The 23,009-nt window shown below is 40.7% G+C and overlaps 2 protein-coding genes across 3 annotated transcripts in view; one reads left to right on the forward strand and one right to left on the reverse strand.

The window, feature by feature from the left end:
• The window catches only part of Lsm11 (U6 snRNA-associated Sm-like protein LSm11), a 49,767-nt gene extending 42,710 nt beyond the window's left edge, over window positions 1–7,057 (forward strand). The window contains exon 5 of the mRNA XM_019058354.2: window positions 6,641–7,057. Within this exon, the coding sequence (XP_018913899.1) occupies window positions 6,641–6,813 (173 nt within the window). The 3' untranslated portion in view covers window positions 6,814–7,057. The remainder of the gene's footprint in view (window positions 1–6,640) is intronic.
• Eip74EF (Ecdysone-induced protein E74) overlaps window positions 1–23,009 on the reverse strand; it is a 307,203-nt gene that overhangs the window by 274,598 nt on the left and 9,596 nt on the right. The window lies entirely within an intron of this gene.

Here is a 23,009-nt window from a genome sequence, read left to right on the forward strand (position 1 = left end):
CTTACTCCTCTTCCTCTTCTTCGTCCTGCTTTGTTCGGCAGTCGGTTAAAATTTATATCCAGTAATCTTGAGCGTATTCAAAAGAAAAAGAAAATAGAATTTAAAAAGAAAAAATTGTAATATAAATAATAAAAAAAATAATAAGTCTGTCGCACATATCTTGTTAATTTTTACGTTCTTCAGTCATTATTTTCTTATAATTTAGTTTTGTCGTTTATGTGGGAAGTATGCCAGTAAGCAATTCCTCACTTTTTATTGAAGTGTAACAATTGTTATCTTTTGTCTCAGTATCTGGTGGAAAGTGAAGTCAGGGGATTTGCGTCTTACGAAAACTATGTGAATTGATGCATTGCTACACTTAAGAGGAAGTCATCGATCAGTAACAAACATGACTAACTCAACATTGAAAGTGCAAAGGGTGTCACTTGGTTACACACTGACCTCCCTTCATTCTTTTAAAAATTTCGTAGTCATATTTGCTACTCATCGATGGCTGACGTGGAGAAATGTGTAACTCAAATCTTGACGTTGCACGAATGGCGATTTTGTAAGATGGCAACACTGTTTTCCGTCCCTATGAATGTATGTAAAACAATCGATTCTTGGAACTATCGAAACCTAAAATCGATATTTTTAATGGATTTAAACGGAGGAAAACAGTGTTGCCAACTTAAAATTACCACTACTCTCAGGTATTATTTGTTTATTTTCTATAGGGATGAAAGGAGGGAAGAAAAGAAACCTAATCGACACGAAATTGTCTGTGTATCTCCATCTCTCCTATTGATCATACTCACGAAAAAGTTCAAAGAGAGAGCTCGTGCTCAGTTTTCTTTTAAAAAAATAAACTATAATGGGGGATTCTTAAACATTGCAATTTTCGACTGTAGCCACACATGAATCAAGTAGTAATATTCTGATTATTCTGCACCTCCTATACTTTTGATTCTTTTGCAGTTCCGCGAATAGAGTCACAACATTTCTAAACTTTTCCCACGCCGACAACCCATCTATCTGGTCGAAACCCTCCCGATACTTCAAAGGCGTAGGTTAGAAATCCTTCAACGCTGTATCAGTACTTGCCAACTATTACAATGTTATTAGAAAACTGATAGGAAAAAGAGGAAACCCAAGGAAATGCGTGGCAACATGGTGCGTCTCAATGTTGTCCCGATTACTTGTTAATAATGTTATTGAAGTTAGTATAGGTCAAGTTCCATGGTCAAAACCACGGCCAGCCGCCCGGGCCCTCGGTGCGCCTCCTCCGGTCATGTTTATCATTCTATAAATACCCGAGGGGGGCGCCCCCTGGCCGCTACGCAGCTCCAACTTCGGGAAAAGCCAAGACCCTCCTGGGGTCTTCGCACCATTTTTCATGCTCCCCTTAATATTGCTGGCGAGATCCGTTATGCTTGTTACTTAAGTAATGTATCGATAAGGAATGTAAAGGTTCATCGACTTAAGAGTATCCGTTTTGAAATAATTCCAAAATATCTGCACGTAACTCGTATCAGACTCATTTGCCCTTTTTTAACTCAATAGGCTCACAGTGGATCGAGTCACTTAGATAGGTTGGACATGAAATTGTTGACTAGAACCACAAATTTTGAGGTTTATTTCTTCACATTTTCAATTTTATGGGGGGTTTCTAGAATTTTTTGTTGTGTTGTCTAGAAGTGGCTGTGTTTTTCACAGAATATGCATTAAGATTAGTTTCAATTGAAATCATTAATATCTCAATTTTTTCAAAAACCGCACACGTGCGCCATGTCCTCGAAGGCCCTCATTTGTAAAGGAGGATAACAGCCACAAAACTGAGTGCCTCGTTGCATTAACTAAGGAATAACGCCATGGACGTATTCCTGTCTTGAGGTTTATTTCTTCACATTTTCAATTTTAAGGGGTGTTTCTAGAATTTTTTGTTGTGTTGTCTAAAAGTGGCTTTGTTTTTCACAGAATATGCATTAAGATTAGTTTCAATTGAAATCATTAATATCTCAATTTTTCCAAAAACCGCACACGTGCGCCATGTCCTCGAGGGCCCTCATTCGTAAAGGAGGATAACAGCCACAAAACTGAGCGCTTCGTTGCATTAACTAAGGAATAACGCCATGGACGTGTTCCTCAGTGGCGTGGCGTGGATGATCGATTATCGATATTTTTCCATTTGAAGCTATGGTAAAGAATCGATTATTAAGGTGTTTGAAGCGAACACCCTGTCTATCGATCCTTTTCCATAGGTTTAAAGGATAGATCTATCGATATATTGCAAAGCACGCCACGCCACTGGTGTTCCTGTCTGGAAATTGCCTATTCGACAATACTTTATAGCATTCGTTGGATAAATTTTAAATTTCTTCTCCTTAATGTTTAATTTCCTTAGTGTCACCCTGTAAAAATGGATTTTATCCTCTGTGTTGACTAAATCTAGCTGAAATGAGTTCGGCTGATTTTAGCTTATTTCCTCGAATCACTCGGTTGCATGCCCACAAATCCGAAACCTCGCGTTTGAAAAACGACAAAGCGAGCAATTCTCGGAATTTGCAAGGAAACTCTTGCGTTATTTACGGCGCGCGACTGCAAGGCAAGTGTCATTTTGGCGCCGCCGACATTTTTACGTTAGCTGCTCTCGTCTTTTTCCGTGCGCTCTGTGCCAATTCCTCGTTTCCCGGACAAAGAAACGTAACTGCATTTCAATGTTGCCAAATTTTTCCTCAAAAATTGCATTTTATGTTAAGAAACGTATATATTTTTATCGGAATTTTCACTGATTTTTCTCATGACCTCATGCAAAAATCAGACAAATTTTGGACTAAAATTGCAAAGGTACATTTCCGTAAAAATTTGCATCGTTTGCGTCAATTTTGGAACCTTGGAATGGAATTACGTTCCTTCGTGCGGGAAATGACGAATTTGGTGATGCAAATTTTTGCACTATGCATCGTCAAAACAAGGTGTCGGCTGCTTGTAACGGTCTGAATTTGGAGGTCCACCGCTTCGGCGGTGATGGCTCTAGATTGGACGTATTTCTGCTAAACGGAACTATGTGCATTATGACGTGAGCCCTATTATGTACATATTCTTATGGGTCTCAGGGCTCATGTCTTGATGCACATAGTTCCGTTTGACAGAAATACGTCCGATTGAAGGTCGGGAAGTCTTAAGCTGGGTCTTTGTTCGGGTCTTAAAATAGGGAGCGGGGAATCATGCTCATAACAGTACTTCGAGGAAAATTTGCTCATACGTAAATGATTGTGGAGCAACTACAGCTATGCAACTGAATATGGCTTCGGTCTGAAATTACATTTTATTTTGAGAAAACGATATCTTCTAAAGGAGAAGACATGTTGTTTTTTCTCCATAAAGATCATGTCGCTTTTTTATCGAAAGGACCTGTGTTCTCTCATCGGCTTCACTTGTTTTGGCACATCATCGGGCCCAACGCAAACAAGCAATACTAGAATTTTCGACGTACCCTCAAGATTCTGATGGAAGCTTTAAATTTACAAAATGAAATTAATCAGTGAGTGCCACTGATTCTCAGCGCCCAATCCTCTTCTTACAAAGGTTCTCTAGCCTATAAGGTTTCAGATCACTAACCTAAACATTATTGTGGCATTACTCTAACTTGAGCTACGGTACTACCGTAATTAATCGGAAATGCCCATATCATCCGACGAGTGGGGGGGGGGGGATACCACAATTTCTAGGGAATAACCCCTAACACTTTTGTTTCGTGCTGATTCCTTTGAATCCCTTGGAAGTAACACTGATTTTTTCTCACCGAGGGCGTTAGACGATACTGGAGTACCTGTATAGCGAGAGAATGGACAAATGTGAAACTCCGAAAATCCATCAGGCCTTCACCGATGCTTCTGCGAATAAAGTTAGGGCCCAGAAATGCAGCCAACCTATGAATTTCAATTACCCAGAACGATTTACTAATACTATTGATAAGAACCGTCGTTTATAAAGCACGTATTTGACTCGGTTTTTGCATAAATTTACTCGTTTTTGCGGAAGAACTCTCATTTCTGTACATTCTTAGCCATCTTGGTTAGAATTGGAATCTGCAAACTGGCAGTGAAATTTTGTGTGTCAGAAGTTAGTTAGAAGGATGGCTGCACTTTTGGGCCCTAAGACCTCCATGAAGCGATCTGTCCATACTCTCGCTATACAGGTACTCTAGACGATACAAAAAAGCCGAAATTTGAACCTGGTTGCCTGATGCGACGCGGATTTTGGCGAATGGTGGCTGGAGCCCGATTTTGTGGGATAGCTCGGAGCAGGGGGCGATGTGGCTTGGCGCTTTGTTTACTCTGGTTGAGATGATGCAGCTTCGTCGACGAACAAGTTTACGCTCGGCCCAAGGTTGGCGTGCGTCAGTCACAGCGCGCGCGGCGGCCATGTTCGCCCACGCTTGCCGACATGCCGCCGTTAATCCACCAAAAGCAGATTAGGCAAATCGTCGTCCGATTCCGTTCGCCGCTCGCCACAATTTGTTCGAGTGCCAAATTTTTGCCGCAGATTCCGAAACCTAGCATGTTCTGTTTTGCCCACACTGAGGAAATAAGCTACCTAACGGGATGGCGTGGCCCTCAGTCATGGGAAACTTGATATAAACGGAGATCGTTTGCGGGGATAGGTTAAAAGAAACCGAAAAAGTCGGGAAGCTGAAAATACTACTCAAAAATCAGAGGATAATTGGACGGAGTTAAACAGAAAGGAACCAAGCAACATCGGGATCGAACCGAGAAAAGGAGGCTTAAAGTTTAGCTCCTGCATAAGACTCAATGTAAAAGTTAATCTTCAAGTTCAATTTCTGCAAAATTTGCTCCAACAAAAACTTTGAATTTTTGGCGATAGATAGTAGAGAAGTGGTTGAGTTCAAAACCACTCATAACTCAATTTTTTCCAAAATGTGGGTTGGTTCCTTTCTGCTTAACTCAGTCCAATTGAAGCAAATTCAACGGAGAGGCTCCAAGTCTCGACGTCAAGTTGGAATCGAGAGAAATAGGTATGAAGTTCCCAATAGGAGAGATGTGCTTTTTTTCTACTAGCTTCTCCAAGCGTGAAGAGAGATGTCTTTTTTTGTGATTTTTTTGATGTTTGATTTTTTTCCATTTTAATTTTGGTGGAAGAAAAACATGCACGCCTAGTTACGCTCAAAACTATCATTTAGTACCATAACTCCAAGTAACCCCCCCCCCCCTTTCTCAAAATATGACTTGGTTTCTTCTGCTGAATTCTGGCGCGATAGTGATGAATAATTTCATGGTGAATTAAGAAGTATCATTTTTTAAAGATGATTTTACCGCAGTCAACCATATCCCTTTTGCTCTTCCCCAGTTCTTTCAAATCACGACGATAATCGGATTATCAGAACGCATAGGAACCTAGGAATTGAATCGTTGCATATGCTTATTACGTTGTCTCTATTCTTAAGACACGAGCGAGTCACGTGGTTCTTTCTTTACCCAGCAACCGCGAGTATCAAGAAGTGTTCCCAGCATGTCTCTTAATCCGGCTATAATGTAGTAGGAAAAATTTCCAACTAAAATCGATGAAGTGGCAACCTTAAAGTGTTGCCGGCAAGGTAACGGAGGACTCCAGAAAAGTAAGAGTTACGACTTCGGAACGCATGTAGGTAGGTCGAGTAAGTCGCAGTAAACTGCAGAGACGTGCGTTGTCAAATTATCTAGACCATACTTTAAGTCCATTCTAAAGTAAAGGTGAGCTTTAAGTAAAGAATAACATTTTTCTCATCTTGTCCCTCTCCTTTACGCTTGTGGCGCACACCCAGGCCCATTTCCATCCCTAATATCTGTGTTTTCAACATAAAATAGCTACAAAAAGTTACTGAAAATATTTTTCACTCCAAAAAATCACGCAATTTTTCGAATTTGGAGCGTTTCGCGTCTTGGTAACGCTTCTGAGAAACACCCTGTACAACCAGGCTGTAGACACTTCACTTCAGCGCTTTAAGTAAAATTCGAATGCTCCCCTGTCAGTCGTTACAGTCGTTAGTTCTAAGTATTTTTGGTAGTATCCTGGTTTTTCTAAAGCATCTGAATACTAATGACAATTTTTTCGGTACTAAGTTACACTAGGCCTTGTAAACCTTATTTTTATATGAAGTGTCGGTACACTTACGAAAAGAGCATATCGCTACGTTGAAAATTGATCATTGACTCTTACCTGAAACAGAAAACCAAAAAAATTAAAAGTTAAAATTTGTTTTTTTTTTTTAAAAAAAAATTAAGATTACGATTTCAAACAGGAAATGCATTTCAATCAAAAAGGAGATCTCCAGCTACGCCCCTACCAAGTTGTGATTTTTCAAACATGAGTATTGCACTGAAGACTTAAGAACCAATGCTATTAAGATCGAAAAAGCACTAGATAACGAGATTTTAGTGCGCGAGTTTTTCCTAATTTAGTAGCGCTGGTTCTTCCTTATAATATCCATCCTATTGCGGGACGAAATAAAGGTGTTGGAAAATGGAAATTGGAAGTATGCTCCCAATAATTTTCCTTTTTTGTTTACCTTGGTATAAAACATCGGTATAAACCTGATTTAATATTTTAACGTGTTTTTGTGCATTCATAACTTAATCACATGACGTTCTTTATGTTTCAGGTCTAACATTGGTCGAAAATCGACACCCGCACATGCGAATCCCACGTATTCGGATCATATCGTCGACCTCCAAAGTCGAGACTTGTCAAAGGTACGTGCCCCAATTGCTCATGAGAGGCGAGCAAGTGGTCATGGTAGCAGCTCAAAACTATTCGCCTCCCCCATCGTCCTGACAGTGGAAAATCGTTCTTGTGATTTTCGAATTGTTTTAAAAGTGTTGTTCACGCTAATTAACGTAACATTTATGCGGGTACTTTTGTCGTTTTGTATATAGCTTACTAAGATACCGTACCGTTTTGTTGAATGTTATTATTTTTACCGTAGTAGAGTAAGTTCAAGTTATGGGAAGTTACTCGTAACATTCATTCTTTTTTGTACAGTAAATTGTTTCTACAGATAAACTTAAAATGAAAATGATATGTCTTTTCTTTGCATTCTGTCCAGCCCTGGCGCACAGTGGATCGGGCTAATAGGAGAAGTGGGACAAAATTGGGCAACTTTAAAAGCTTATTCTATTATTAAAAATATGAAGCAAGAAAGTTGAATAGTGGCTTTATTGGTGTTTTCGTGACATTTTCGTTCAGAAACACCCCTTGAAATTGAATTTATGGAGAAATAAACAACAAAATTTGAAATTTTATCCAAAAATTGAATGTATGACCTCTTCTTTTAGCTCGTTCCGTGTTGCGATCCAATCCGACGAACATGAAAACATGTTTCGTGATTTTGGAAAAATAGTTTTAACCAGTGAATCCAATATCACAGAAAGGGCACTATTGCAGGGCGGTCAATTTGTCCGAAGAAACATGTAACTGATCAAGTTAAAGCAAGTCGAGAGTTTGAAATAGCTAGCATTTGAACGTCATAAATATTGCCCTTTCTGCAATATTCGATGTTTTAAGGGGAAGATGACCATATAAAATGATGACTTCAAGCTATAAAACTTATCTAGCCTTCTATTTTTAAATCAACATGAACATGATGCATTAGTATTCTAAATTTACACTTTTTAAAAATTCTACGAACATTTTTGCTTTATTATGGTTGGAAAGTCAAAACAATTTAAAAAAATGAACGCACTTTCAGAAAAGCTTCCTTTTTAAAGAAAATGCGGATTTATTTCAACTTCAGTTTTATATACTCATCTGTTCGTTTTCACCTTTAAAGGAGGAAAATTCACTCTGAACTGAAGTAGTAGAAGCCATTATTCCAGTAACCACTGAAAACAAACTAAAAAAAAAAAAATATCATGACAAAACCTCTTATAATTAGATTTCCCTGGTTATAAATTTCCATGTTTCCTCCTCTCCGAAAATTAATTTTCCTTAATAAACACCCACCCAGAGTTCCAAAACAGGTTCCTTCGTATTAGGTAGATGACGTATATTCAAAGAAGGTTAAGAAATTGGCGCGTTGGAGACTTAACAGTTTGATGAATGCTCAAAGAGAGCTAACCAAAATTTTGGAGGAGTCACCGCGCAAAAATAACTTGGTCCAGTTTTTAAATCTCGAAATCTGCGGCTCAAAAAACTAATTTTAGAAGCCTTCATTACTGTCTGACGACGACGAAAACCAGTTTTAGAGCGGACCGGAGCAGGTGCGTATGATTAGCTCTTGTCTCAGTGCTAGACGTTCATCTCAAGAGAGTAAATGCCGCTTTTGTGACGGTTGGTTGTGCAATGACACGAGTAAGGTCATATACGCGTACACCTTAGTTCTATAAAGGTTGCTTATTGAAGGTTGAGCTTCGTTAATTAGTCTCAAAATAACCGAGATTCTTAACTCAAATGAAATTCTGTATTTTGGTGGCGGCGGCAGAGAGGGGGGGGGGGGATGTCTAGGGATCTCTGTACCCCTCTCTTCTCACGACTGGAAGATTTTCCCAATAAATGCCATTCCTCGAGATATTAGAATCTTTTATCTAAAAACCGCATCCCGTTAAGAAATTTTTCACCGCAGAGCCATCAAACAGCAGCATTTTCTGAATGATGCGACGAAAACCTGCAATGTGTGTATGAGTAGTTTAATACGCTTTTGATCGTTTATTCGTTAGAGAAAGACCGCATTCGACAGTGGTTCGATGTATTGTTCGGTTCAAAACAATTGAACATAACCTTAAACAAAAATTCTAGGATTTCAGTTGGAAAAGCTAAAAATGAGAAAATTTTAAGAAGTACACTTTTCATTGGCATTTGGTGCTTGAAAGAATAAAAAATCCATCACGAAAGACCCGTTCCCTCAGATTTCTAAATTGACTTTTCAGGCTATGTTTTCATGTTGAATCAAACGATATCGATACAATCTCACCTGTTTGATGTATCGAATACGATCTGCTGAGAAGAAGCGGCATATTGTATTCGTGCCCTCGATCTTCACAGCAATAATTTATCATCTGCAGCCTACACAGCTTATCACATCCCGGTAAGTAAACGTTCGTGAAGACATTGATATTTCTGTATCTCATCTGGTGTTTTTAGCCGAGTGGTCAGTTCGGAATAATTTTTTGCGCCATTACCCGCTTCAAACACTTCCTTATCTGTATGACAACAATGATTCAAAGTTCTGCGGAGTTAGCGCTGTAAATTTTTTACCCCGTCGAAGTCCGCTGACCACTTCCGCCTCCTAATCGCCCGTTTTTGCATTAGTTTTCCTCTATATTCATGTTCATCATGTTAAAAAAAAATCTGGGAGATTTTCTAGATAATTATGAAAAGGCAACATTTGTACAACACTGTAACCGCGCTGGTTCCTTTTTGCTGAATGCGATCCAAAAAGGAATCTTTCCTTTCTGCGTGGACTCGGATGAAAGCTGTTTCGCGAGGAGACGCACAGTGGAATCAGTCAATTAGAGAGGCAGGACATTAAAATGTTGACTATAAAACTGCCAGTTTTGATGCTTATTTCGTCACATTTCAAATTTAAATGGGTGCTTCTTGTATGAAATTTCACGAGGAAACCAACGGAACTACTTTCAGGACCTCAAAGTTTCGGAGTTATCAGCGTTTAAAGTTTCCAAATTTCGCCCAACGTCTCTGATTGTCTCGCTCCGCCGTGCGACGTGACATCATCGAGACCGATGCAGTGGTCGAAAAACGTCGCGTCGCGTTCGGAATCACCAAAGCGGATCGGCGCGGCGTGGCGCGGCGCTGAAAATGATTGGGATAAAATCGTGTTTTTTACTTTCTCGTCGGCTGAGAATCGAGAGTGAAAGTAGACAATATGACTTTCACTGGAGCCTGACTCCGAGTCGGAGCGGTAGTATCCGTGCCCGACGCGACCGCGGCCCCAGCGGCCTCCAAGCTTCGCGGCTCCCGCTCCCAATTCGCCAACTTTCGGCCACCGCACTCGCAAAAAATCACTCGCCGAGCACTCAAAATCAACCGTGATAGCCGAGAGAGCAGTAACAGGGTGTCTACTGTACCTACACTGAAAAAAAAAAGTAGCTTGGATCAAGCATGATAATTCTTGAATTTGCCGCCAAGAATTTTCTTTATCTTGCTTTAAGTTAGTTAGTTATTATAATTTTAAGACGCTGACTTTTTCTTGATTCAAGAAAAATAATGCTTGGGTTAAGCAAAAAAGTAGCTTATATTAACCAGCAAAATTCTTGATTTAAAAAGAAATACTTCTTGGCGGCAAATTTAAGATTCTTTTTTTTCCATTGTACAAAAAGAGCACGGATCTCGGAAGGTCGGTACCAGTGGCGTGGCGTTCTTTGCGATATATCGATTGTTATGCCATTTAAACCTATGGAAAAGGATCGATAAACAGGGTGTTCGCAGCGAAAGCCTTAATAATCGATTCTTTACCATAGGTTTAAATGGCATAACAATTGATAAATCGCAGTTTACGCCACGCTACTGGTCGGTACGGATTTCCCGTTATAAGACACGGAAATTCAAGATTTTCGTGATGTACACTGGGGAAAAAAAACACATTGGATCTAGAGGCCAGACTCTTGAAAACATTGACAAGAAAAACTAGTCTTGATTCAATCGGATTTTTGCTTGATTCAAAACGAAACCTTCTTAAATGAAGAGGCTCGGTTCTTGATTTAAGCTAGATTCTGATTGAATCAAGAGTACTTTTTCTTGTCGATGTTTTTAAGAGTCTGGACTCTAGATCTAATCTGTTTTTTCTTCCAGTGTACTCTTAAAAGTAGCTTTAGTGGTATGTCAATATGGTATGCTTTTACAAGTCTCTTTGTTTCCACTCAAGTGGTATGCTGCCGGGCCAAGGAAAAACGCCGTATGAGCCTTCAGGCGTCGCCAAGTTTCCTCCGATAAAAACCGAATTTACTGGAAAAATTGTGAATATTATTTTCCAAAATTTTCAGACTTTTTGTACGCACTTTTAATCTAAAATATTTGAAAATTTCAAGAAAACATATTCACGATGTTGTCAAAAATACACGTTTTATCAAGGGAAGTTTGGCAACTCTCGAATGTGCATACGGCGTTCTTCCTTAGCACGGCAGTATGCGATTTCTATTTATTAAGTTCCAGGTTCGATTCCTTGTGTTTTTTGGTTTATTCTTTTGTGATTCCATCGTTCCACTTTCCAAATCCGATTTTAGTTAAAAATGCGTGTGAGGTGAGGCAAAAGTAAAGCAAAGGTAAGGAAAAAGCAAGGTTTTTTAAGAATCGCGCCAAAGAATGAATTTTCGAGAAAATAAGGGAAAGGCAAGGAAAAGGCACTGAGTAAGTAAGGAATTTGAATGACAGGGTATACCTTCTCCGTCGCTGAATGGTATATCGTTTTACGTTATCGGTTTTCATAATCAACCCGGTGCAAGATAGAAGGACTATAATGCATTTTATGAGATGATTTTTCTTTTCCGTGCAGCTCGCACTAAAATTTCGCGCTGCTCAAAAAAGCTCTGCAGTCTCTCCTCGAGTCTTGATGAAGTCACTTGTTATACAAAACAGCCGAAAAATATTAAACAACACATTGCGTCGGATCGAGTGTTTCGACAGCTCAGGTACTCCGGCTCAAAAATGAACGCCGTCAGCACATTCGCGACTCATCTGATGGAAGCTGAAGCAGCAATGAAGTAGATCGTTTCAGATCAGTGTTTCACAATCGAGTTTTCAATCATTGTCATCAAAGGTACAAAAGACATGATGGTTGAGATAAAAGCGAAATAAACTCGAATTTAAATACGATTTGGTAGAATTTCGAGCAAATATGCCGAATGAAACGCAAAATCGTTCACGAAGAACGAAAGGAATTCTCGATATAGTCCATGAGACGGAAAATAATGATATTGCCGATTTAACAATTTTGTGGTCAAAAAGAGATTTTGTGGTTCAAAGTAGATTTTACAAAAAAAATGCTAATTAAACCAGGGCCGGATTAAGGGGGTGGCCAACTGGCCACATGGGCCGCGGCCCATGGCGGCAAATCTAAAGGGCGGCAAAAATTTGCAATTTTTTCAAGTGTAGGTATAAAAAAAAATCGGGTTTATAAAAACAAAATTACAAAGGAGAAGAGGCGACAAAATCTCTCATTTCCTGAGAGTACAGTAATTTCTAATGTTGTCGTCTCTTACTGATACAAAAGACAGCACCCTCAATAACTCGAGTTACGAGAGAAACCAAGCACGCAATTTGGCCTAGAACGGCGCGACTTAGAGAGAAATGATAACGAGGATTTGAGATGAAAAGGAGAAGCCCTCGGCGCGGCAATCGGCATTCAGCACATATTAGCGCCTACAAGACTGCACGAATACTTCACGCATTACATCAAACACAGTGCGGTCAGCGTGAAACGGATAGCGCCTACAAGAATGCATGAATACTTCACACATTGCACCAAATACAGTGCGGTCAGCGTGAAACGCATAGCGCCTACAAGACTGCGTGAATACTTCACGCATTACGTCCAACACAGTGCGGTCTGCGCGGCGCGGCGGCGGAAGTTAAAATCATTGAACCACTTTTATGTTTGTTCTTTCATAATTTTTTCGTTCATTTCTTATGAATGGAAAGGCTTGTCCAGTGTCCAGTGTCCACACAGAGACAGGTTTACGGAACTTAACTTTCGCGCAAAGTTTCGTGAACTTTTGCTAGCAGTGTTGACAGGGCTTTTCCAAAAAATGTGTTCAACACGAGTAAATGCGTCTTATGCACCCCTCCCCCGCTGGCACGTTCATTTGATTGTTTTTATCGAGTTTCAAAACGAATGCGAAGGGGGCGGCAAAATATAGGCGGCCCATGGGCGGCAAGTGGGTGAATTCGGCCCTGAATTAAACCATCCCCGTGGTTTAATTAGCTTTCCAATATTGTAAAATGTACTTTTGAAACTTGTCGAATATATTTTTTAACAATTTAATTGGTAAATCAGCAATCCATTTTTTCCGCGAGGCTCAAAACGACTGTGAGATATTTCTTAAGTAAAGCTAACAAGAGCCTTATGTTCAACGAATATCCGTTGCTGTTTTTGGCGATAAATTCAAGGAAATAATGAATTGCCTAGCAGTAGGTAGGTAAATTACGAAAATAGAATTGATCCGATAGTTTTGTCTGGCATAAGGAACTAACATTAATAACGTTACGCAAAAAACGATGCAAGTTTTTGAGCGTACGAAATTAAACATGTGACATTATTGAATTTTTCTGTTGGAGTAAAGCAAGAAGAGGCTCGGAAAACAATTCCGGAAGGAAATCCGAAAAAATTAACTCACTGAAACGAGAGAATACAAACATAACAGCTCATTAGCATTCCACCCGACCTTGATTTTCTTTGCATATTCCCGGCCGTTTTTTAAGCGAACGTTGAGCGATTTAAGCGGGGAGTATTGCAATCAATACAACAAACATTGAACTTATCAGTTGATATGTTGTCAAGGTCTTGGGCTTTTCATTGTGATGTTGCGCAATGAGGTTAGATAGTTCGCTCCGATGCAGCTTTTCGAACAGTTCTTGTCGAGAATAAAGTCTTCCGTTCTATTCTAAGCCTAGGCAGCCAATATGCACTTTTTCGGAGAGAGAAAGCCAGAATACATGAAAAACTCCAATAGGAGGGTGTTGAAGAAGCAATTCTTTATCAGTTTTTTCTCATTGATAATCCTATGAAAAGATTATATTTACATACCTAGAATCCTACCCATAGAACACTTAACACTTCCAGAACACATAACTTCATCTTTATTGTCCCAAGTTTGAGGAAATCTAGTTGCGTGAAATGTAGGTATCAAAAGCTTTCAATCTATAATAATTGAACGTCTTTGCAAATCCACTCTTTTTCATAAGTACGTGAATACATCCATTCGATGATTGGATGCTTGGTTACAGTAAGTTTATGCCTTCATCAAAAATGAAAGTGTTTTTCAGCAAGTTTTCCATCAAATCTAATGATCTCACTCAGTAGTTGAAACGCAAGCTGCTAAACTTCTGATCGTCCTCGTCCTCTTGCAGGCTTTTTCGCAGTATCATTGATCGGAGGACTTTTTCAATTCACGATTAGGTAATCGATTAATCGAATGCCTTTTGATTGTCTTTATAACTCTATGGTTCAAATTTTGATGAAGTGTTCAATAAATTGTTTACTACCGAATAGGTCAAAAATTAAGAACTGCCAAATTCCCAGATAAAATTCTATAAAATCAGCACGAAACCTCCAAAAATTCTTCTCCAGGCCCGAAAGTGCTGATTCCCAATTGAAAAACAGGATTTATGGCAAATGTACGGGCCGAAATTAGCCAAATTATCATTGAAAACGTTTCCAGCACTACTGATGTGTTTTTCAAATTCAGCAGGAATGCTGATTTACACCCGGAATAAACCTGACGGTTGTCATAGATTTTTATAAGTATTTTGAAAATTTACCGTTTCAAAAAATGCACATCACTCGATTAATTTTGAGTAGATTCGATTATCAATCGATTAATGAATGTTCAATTATCTAAAAATTCGATTTATCGATTAAAAAAGAGGAAAGAAACCCAGCATTACAGCTCCATGACTGCCATCCAGTATTCTTCAGGTACGAGTGCACCTCCCTGAGCGTTCCGTGCAGTTTGCATGCGATCAAGATCGCGAGGGAGAAATATGAAGAAAGCATAAAATGTCCTGGAATGCTGCAGCAACGGGTGCGGACGATGGAGGAGGGGGGGCAGAGGACACGCACGTTGCTGCGTCCGCGAACGTAATGCGGTAATGTCACGGTGAGGTGAGATCACGTCGAAGACGTCGCGACGCGAAGCTGAGCATCAGGTTGCCCAACTGTGCCACGTCAACAAAGGCCAGAGACAGAGAGAGACCCCTGATTGGTATCTTGGCAATAGTGGAAGCTTTTACTTTCGGGGCTCCAACATTCAAATGTTGACGTACCTACCAGGTGGGTGTTCAAGAAAGTGTTGAGTATTTCATTTGGCAATCAAACCGAAGTTTAACTTGGTCACATCGGTTAAATTTACAAGTTCAGGGTCCTCCCTGTGTGCCTCATCAGAAGAGCTTCTGAGGAAGACGTGGCGGGACCCTCAAATTCATTCGGATTCACTGGGGTCGATCGCTCAGGGACAAAAGCTTTTTTCCAAGCCTCTTTGTTTGTAGAGCGAACTTGCATTTTTTGAATGCCGGGCTCTGTCCCCCACGTTTAGGCGTTAGACTTTCAAACACGGATGGGCCAATTTTGGATTTATTGGTGTCGATTTCGGTTAAAAGTTTCTGTACTTCCTGTTTCCGATGGAATAATTGCAAAATGTTGACGTAAACCCCAAATTGTATGGTATGGGCTTCCATTTCGCCACCCAAGGGTGAGTGGGGGGGAGGGGGCTCCGGAACCATGAAATTCGCATTCCTTGGGGTCGATTCCCTATTAGTCCCTTGTTCCTGGACTTAGTCCACCCTGAAATAACCGAGAAAAACTGTCTATAGATGGCTGTAGATTCCTATCAAAATAATATAAAGGAATAGAAGCCACAAAACTCAAAAAAAAAAAAAAAAAAAAAAAAAACCGAGAAAAAGGCCTGGGCCACCCTGTATTTATTAAGTATTATCTGCAAAGTTTACCGTATTATAAATGTGCAGACTTGAATTAAGTCTTGAAAATTACTGGAAACCAGAGCGTACTCATATCGGTCAACCAACTGACTGGCTGCTGCTCAAAAACATGAATTGAAGAGATCAAACGGTTAATAGATGTCGAGCTCATTTTCCAGAGGAGAAAGCATTTTCCGACACTATAATTGATGAAAATGTTTACACATTGTAACCGACTTTATATTACATCATGCATTTAAATCAAGCAGCCTTGCGAATCTCAGCTGATAACAAATTACATCATTAGTTCATGGTCATCGCATTTGGAGAAAAATCCGACTTTCGAAATATCATTAATATAAGAGTGGAATTACGAATAACACTTGATAATTTTGCAAGGTTCATGCTTTCAATATTTTGTTTTCTGCGAGTGGCACGTGATTCAATGTTCTTTAGGGGGGTGGGGGCGGGGGGGGGGGGAGGATCATCGATTTATTTACTGAACTTTTTGCAAATTCATCAACGAGCTCCTGTTCGTAAGTTTGGTCTCTGGAGGTCCTCGGAAATCAGTGAAAATTACGTATGGTAGCATTGATGAAAGCAAGGTGGATGGAACCAAGGGCACCACCACCCCGCTGGATGACGTCATGAACCGAATTTTTTAAAGCGCGATATCTCAATTAGTGTTGGATGCTGGAAGTTGCTGTAAATACGGATCTTATTATTGATCGCCAATCTACAAGACTCAAGTATCAAAACACGATTTTGTGGCAAGCGCAACTGACCCGTCGTCCAAAATTTTCTGGGAAAGACATCTCGAAATCCCCCTTTGAGGTGTAAAAACCCACACTCCCTTTAGAAAGTAGGGCAGTTAGGTCTTGTTCAGAAAAATTCTCTTGAGAGCATGAGACGTTCACCTATTATAGTGCTCCCATCCCATGTCCGTCAAAACTTCCAGGATTTGGAACTTTTATGTTCCAATTTCTCCCACTTCACGACCGTCAAAAGTCCCGGGATTTTAGATGTTTTTGAAGGTTCCTGAAAGTTCCAGAAAATGCAAAATATCCAGAACATTTCGGGAATTTCAAAAGTTCCGAAAATCGGTACTAGTTCCGGGAAATGGGGGCACTGCGTTCACCTCTCTCTGAATTTTCCACTAATATGGAAAAATGGAGTTGCCGAAGGGGCTCGAACTTGGACAGAGCTCTGAGAGCGAGCACGTGGATCACGTCACCATAGCATAGCAGCGCGGCGTCGGTCATCGTCGCGGAGTGCGGCGTGACGTCGAGACGTGGAGGTCAGCCGGTTGAGTTTTCAGCGCGCTTCCTCTATCCTCTCCTGCTAATAATTTCCCTCCGCTTTTCGGCGCGCACTCGCGACTGGAACCAACATTCTCCTCATTCCTTCAACTTCTTCCGCCTTCGTTTGATGACCCGGCGCTGATGCCAGGTTCCCCAAGACTTTCTCGCTTCAAAACCCTCGAGATTGCCGTCCAGCGGGAAAGAAATAGAGTCCGCGGTAGCTAAAAATTGAGTCACTCATACCGGAGTTTGGTGGAGTGTCCTTTAACAATTTTGGGGTAAGCGTCACAAAATTTCCTACTCTGACGGTGCCATGGCTGAAAGGGTAAGAAGGTACAGGAAGTACGGACCTGAAGTATCCCCCAAAAACCGTTATTTACAGACGCGATTTATGGATACTCGACTCTAATGTAGCCGTACAAATTTTTCAAGTTTATGAACTATTTCGATGACCAAAGTGTGAAACCACGTATTTCAGTTTGCGACGTCCCAGACTTCCAGGCCTATTATTTTTTCTTCGGAAAAATAGACAACTTAATGTCTTGAAAACTTCCTTGATTTTCCCTCTCTATTAGGTGCATTTTCTCAAGAAATGTCAAGTTACGTAGTTGACCCGTTTCTCCCCGAAAAATGATCGGAAAACCCATAGGGAAAAGACTACTTGGACGACCGTCTAAAGAATGGGCACGAAGCTGGCTCTCTTCTCCTGAGGATAATCGAATATTTTATTGCTGTTTTTTATTGATTTGACGAATCATCTGTTTTTAACGATTTTTAGATATTATGAATTTTTTGCGAGTTGATGTGCTCGATACTAGATACCCTGACAAACAGAGCTATGCCCTAGTCGTTCGTAGAAGAAGAAGAAGAAGAAGAAGTAGAAGAAGAAGAAGAAGAGGGAGAAGACGAGGAAGAAGAAGATAATGAGGAGGGGAGGAGGAAGAAGAAGAAGAAGAAAAAGAAGAGGAAGAAGGAGAAGAAGAAAAAGAAGAAGAAAAAGAAGAAGCAAAAGAAGAGGAAGAAGAAGAAGAAGAGGAAGAAGACGATAATGAGGAGGAGGAAGAGGAAGAAGAAGAAGAAGAAGAAGAAGAAGAGGAAGAAGGAGAAGAAGAAAAAGAAGAAGAAAAAGAAGAAGAAAAAGAAGAAGAAAAAGAAGAAGAAAAAGAAGAGGAAGTAGAAGAAGAGGAAGAAGAAGAAGAGGAAGAAGATGATAGATTTTGAGGCACCGCAATGAAGATATGTGCGTTCGCTTTTTCCAGCCATGGATTGGTCACAAGTCCCGAATTTTAACCTGGCAAATCGACGGATGTGATGTCGCGTCTCAAATGGATACATGACTCCAACGGCCTCGTCGTCCGGTCGATTTTCGAGGAGGAACAAGTCAACGTGTTGAAGGCGTCGCGGGCGTCGGTTTGGCAACGGGCGGGCGTCGCGGCGCTGCTCGACGGGGGCCGGGACGCGCATCGCATCCGGAAATGGAAGCGCGGATCCGAGGTCTAAGAGATTAGAATCTCGATGCAGCCGGGATGGATGCCGCGCCGCGGCGCGGGGAAAGGAGCCGAGGAAAGTAAATTGCATGGAAAGTGTTGAGCAATTAGGGAATGACATAAGCTGCATTTATTAGCCCGCGCGTTATTAGACACGCCGCGGCCGCGCCGATGCGAACATTCTGCTCCTGCGGCCTCCTCCGCGCCTTCGGCCCGTCCTCAAATCGCTCCTGTCAATCGTCCCCTCCGCACCTTTGTTTGCCGAGAAAAATGTTCCCGGTTAAGTGCTCGCTCAGTGAAAGGTGCATCCATGATATGCATAACCGTTCGATTAATGACTCGTCACCTCTCGGCTGCTCTAGAGTACCTTTATAGACAGAGTATGGCCATTTCTGTTCCAGTTTTTCATTGGTCGCGAGCGAATAGGCTGACACGATGCTCTTAGGGCCGTAAATAAACAAACAAGATGGCCGTTATCAGCAAGCAAGATTGAGGTTATGCACATCTTACATCCTCCTGTGATAAAGGTGAAAGGCGATTTAACAATGTTTTCATGTATTTTTCGTGTGCTATTCGTAGATATGCTAGTTTAAATTGTTACTGCCGCATAATTGAGATTTTTGTGAAATTTAGCTTCTTATCGATGTTAAGGTGAGCCGCCATTTTGTTTGTTTATTTACGGCCCTAAGAGCATCATGAAGCCTAAAAACTCGTTGACCAATCAAAAAGCGGAACAGTTTTCCTGTAGTAAAAAGATACGAATGGCCATACTCTGTCTATAAAGGTACTCTAGCTCCGACAGCCGTGTTTTGCAATAGACTGATTCGGTGACTACGTCATTCGATAAATCGATAAATGCGTTGGTTCGATTGTAAATAAACACATAACCTCCATAGACTGATTTAGTGGCTACGTCATTCGATATATCGAATCCTTGCTTCAAAAGTACAAAAACACAGAACCTTGTTTCCGATTCGCGGACCTTTGAGCCATGGTGGTATAGAATGCGTACAAGTGTTTCTTACAATCGAAAGTTCTCGTGTTTAGTGAGTCTTTAATTGATTTATGACCGACCAGTGACTAAATTTTAATATATCAACACAATTAACTCATGAAGACTTCGCACATGAAGTTTATCTTGGTTTGAACCAAGAGTTCGATATTATATCGAATGACGCACTCACTAAATCAGTCTATCTCAAGGGAAACCCTCTGGTTGGCTGTCTACATTTACCGCGTTTTCTGGAATCGCGAATCTGGGGGCTTGCAGTTAAGTTGACAAACCGAATTGTTCGCATGAAACACCGGCCGTTTGGTGGATATTACCGAGCTTGTTTTGCTTCTACTAGCTGTCCTATCAGTTGTCCTAGAGTTTAATGTGACCCTGATCTCCCCTGCTCTCGATCCCTGGGAACGATAACGATGCTAAGCACACGAACTGAAATGACTTCCTTTTACGCGAAGGTAGTCGCGACGCACACTGGATCGAGTCAGTAGGATATTTCGGACAAAATTTGGAAACTTCGAAAGCTTATATTTTCGAAAATATTGAACAAATGCGTTGGTTCCGTTGGTTTTTTCGTGAAGTTTTCTTTCAGGAACACCTCGTGACATTGAATTTGTGACGAAATAAACATCAAATTTTAAAATTTTAGCCCAAAATTTCATGTCCGACCTTTTCTGCTAGCCCGTTCCACTGCGCGACGCGACGACATTGCAATAAAAACGCCTCGCGATGACCGAGCCAATCGCTGCCGTGGTAATTGAATTGCGAGCCGGTGAAATTCGGGGTTACGTGCGCGACGTCACGAATCGAATTTCGGGAGCAGAGTTGACATACTAACGCCTAAGACTCGCCTCGTATCACCATATCAATGGGGAAAGTGGTAATCTATCTATTCTGGTAGCACGTACTACGGGGTAAGGGTGAAGACAACACTTCATAGAGATTGATACGAATTGATTCGATGAAAAAAAAAGTCAGCCTTGTGTGACGAATCGTTGATTTTTCGAGCATCATCGTCTCATAATGGATAAGTCTCTTAGAAGATACTCGAGAAAACAAAAAAGTAAAATAAGTAACCGGAAATAATTTCAAAAATAATTGTCAAAAATAATTTCAAAAATCATATTTTTTTTTTTTTAAATAGAAGGGATGTGAAAGTAACTGTTGTAACTTCGTTACGCGAAAGGGTATTTTTCCTCCCAATACTTGAGTCATTATATACAAATACATGTTCATAAAAAGTTCATCAGATAATTTGAGACTTTTTATTTATACACAGCTGATAAATTTACAAAATCACGCATCCTCAATTTGCGATGTCACATTTCACGTTTTTGAGGAATGACCCATCACGGTTATTCTAGAAGTCTTTGGTGACCATTCTCCTTCAAGAAAATGCAAATTTCACTTGAAAATGTCTCTTGATATCTACTGCTTTTTTTACTGTATTTTATTGCAAAGAAGTAAAAGCAAACATGTTGATACGCTGCACACTAGTTATGAACTTTGGTAGTTTTACCGTCAACTGCTTTGTATTATATTCTTTATCGAAGAGGGTGCAAGGTTTTTGCACCATTAACTAAATGCGTAACTTAGAGTCCCAAATTTTACGAAAACTATCTTTCTAGTATTTAATTTTCAAAAATGCATGACCGCAACTGAGGAACGTGAACATCGAGTACAATTGGAATCGGGTTTCGCTATTAGCAGAAACGCCTTAAGCCGCAATGTGGAAGCAAACAAATAACAAAATACATGAGTAGGTATAGAACGAGACTAGCTTTGAACCCGTCTAGCCGTCAAGTTGCTCCTGTCAAAAGTTCAAAGCCGAAAAGAATAGTTTGAACGTGAAACTTCGATAGATCGATGTATTCGATAGTTCAATCATTACATTTACATTTGAACAAAGGGTTCGATATTACATCGACTGACGTAGCCACTAAATTTGTCCACTGCGAATAAAAACATCACCTCAATCTCAAAAAATTCAACCCTCCGATTTGCTGTTTTAATTTTACCGCAAAAGCGTGGCAGAACTAATCAAAATCTACACGGGCCGATTATATTTCGATTATTCTATCGCGATGTACGAGACTCGTGGCCACTGAATCAGCCAATTCTGCCGTGCTAAGGAAGAACGCCGTATGAACATTCGAGAATTGCCAAATTTCCTTTGATAAAACGTGTATTTTTGACGCAATTTAAGCATATTTTCCCTTGACATTTTCAGATGTTTTTGGTGAAATTGCGCATAAAATGGTCTGAAAATTTTGGGGGAATATATTTACAATTTTCCCAGTAATTCCAGGTTATATCGAAGGAAATTTGGCTACGCTTGAAGGTTTTTACGGCGTTTTTCCTTGGCACGGCAGAATTGGGCTCCTTATCACGACGACGGACGGAGGAGGCAACGCATCGAATCGCCTGGCAATGGCGTTGAGCTATGAAGGAATTACCGATATGGACACGCGACAAAAAAACTGGAATGGATGGGAAAAATATTAGGAGGGAATAATGATGGAGGGAATCCTCCAAGGTGAAGGTGAGACCTAGGCATTGGAGGAGGCCATTCCGAGCGCCGCCGCGCCGCGCTGCGCCAGGTAAACAGAACCGTTTACAGGCGGGGGGAGGGGAGCGGCAGCCGCTGATTATCCAATGATTTAATTAGTGTGCACACATGCACACGCACAGGTGAAAACTGCAATCCCACGGCTTGCGCACCTAACTTTATGCTTTACCCCAGTTGGATTCATAAATTTCAGTTTTGCAGACTACACGAAGAAAAAAACTTCGTGCGTGAGACCCGAAGTTCAGGTCGTATGGATCTCTGAAGTTTTCGGATTAAGCATCTGAACACTTTAGGTCCAGTTGCTGAGGTTTGGATCACACACCTGAAACTTCAGTTCTTACATCTGAAGTACTTCAGATGTGAGAACCGAAGTTTTTCGGATGTGAAAACCGAAGTACTTCAGATGAAAGAACTGAAGTTTCAGATGTGTGATCCAAACCTCAGCAGCTGGACCTAAAGTGTTCAGGTGCTCAATCCGAAAACTTCAGAGATGCATATGACCTAAACTTCGGGTCCCACGCACGAAGTTTTTTTCTTTGTGTAGCACATTTGAACGTATCGAATCGCGTCAAGGGACTGGGAACCCGGCAAAAGAGATCCGAAGTTGGGAAAGTTGTGGATTCTATCGACACGAATCGACCGAAAAATAACAACGTGATATCGATCGACACCCATTCGATTGACAAACGATTGAAAAGCCGGTGTCAATTCGGTCGAGAACTAAAAACGTGAACCGATTGACGTGGTCGATCGACAATAGTCGATGAAGTCACGCGTTTGTTGGACAGTTCATGGATATTTCGATCGATGCACGGTTTCTCGACGAATTTACGGATTTGTCGACCGACTACGAGGTTTATCGATCGCATCACGCCCATCGATTCGCGTTCTTATTTTTCGATCGAATCAATCGAATCAACATCGGTTTTTAATCATTTTTCGATCGAATCGGTCTCAATCGGTTTACATCGATCGATTTAAGTTGCTATTTTTCGATCGATTCATGTCGATCGAATCCATAC

The sequence above is a fragment of the Bemisia tabaci genome, chromosome 2, assembly GCF_918797505.1.
Source record: "Bemisia tabaci chromosome 2, PGI_BMITA_v3".
In the NCBI taxonomy this organism is placed as follows: Eukaryota; Metazoa; Arthropoda; class Insecta; order Hemiptera; family Aleyrodidae; genus Bemisia; species Bemisia tabaci.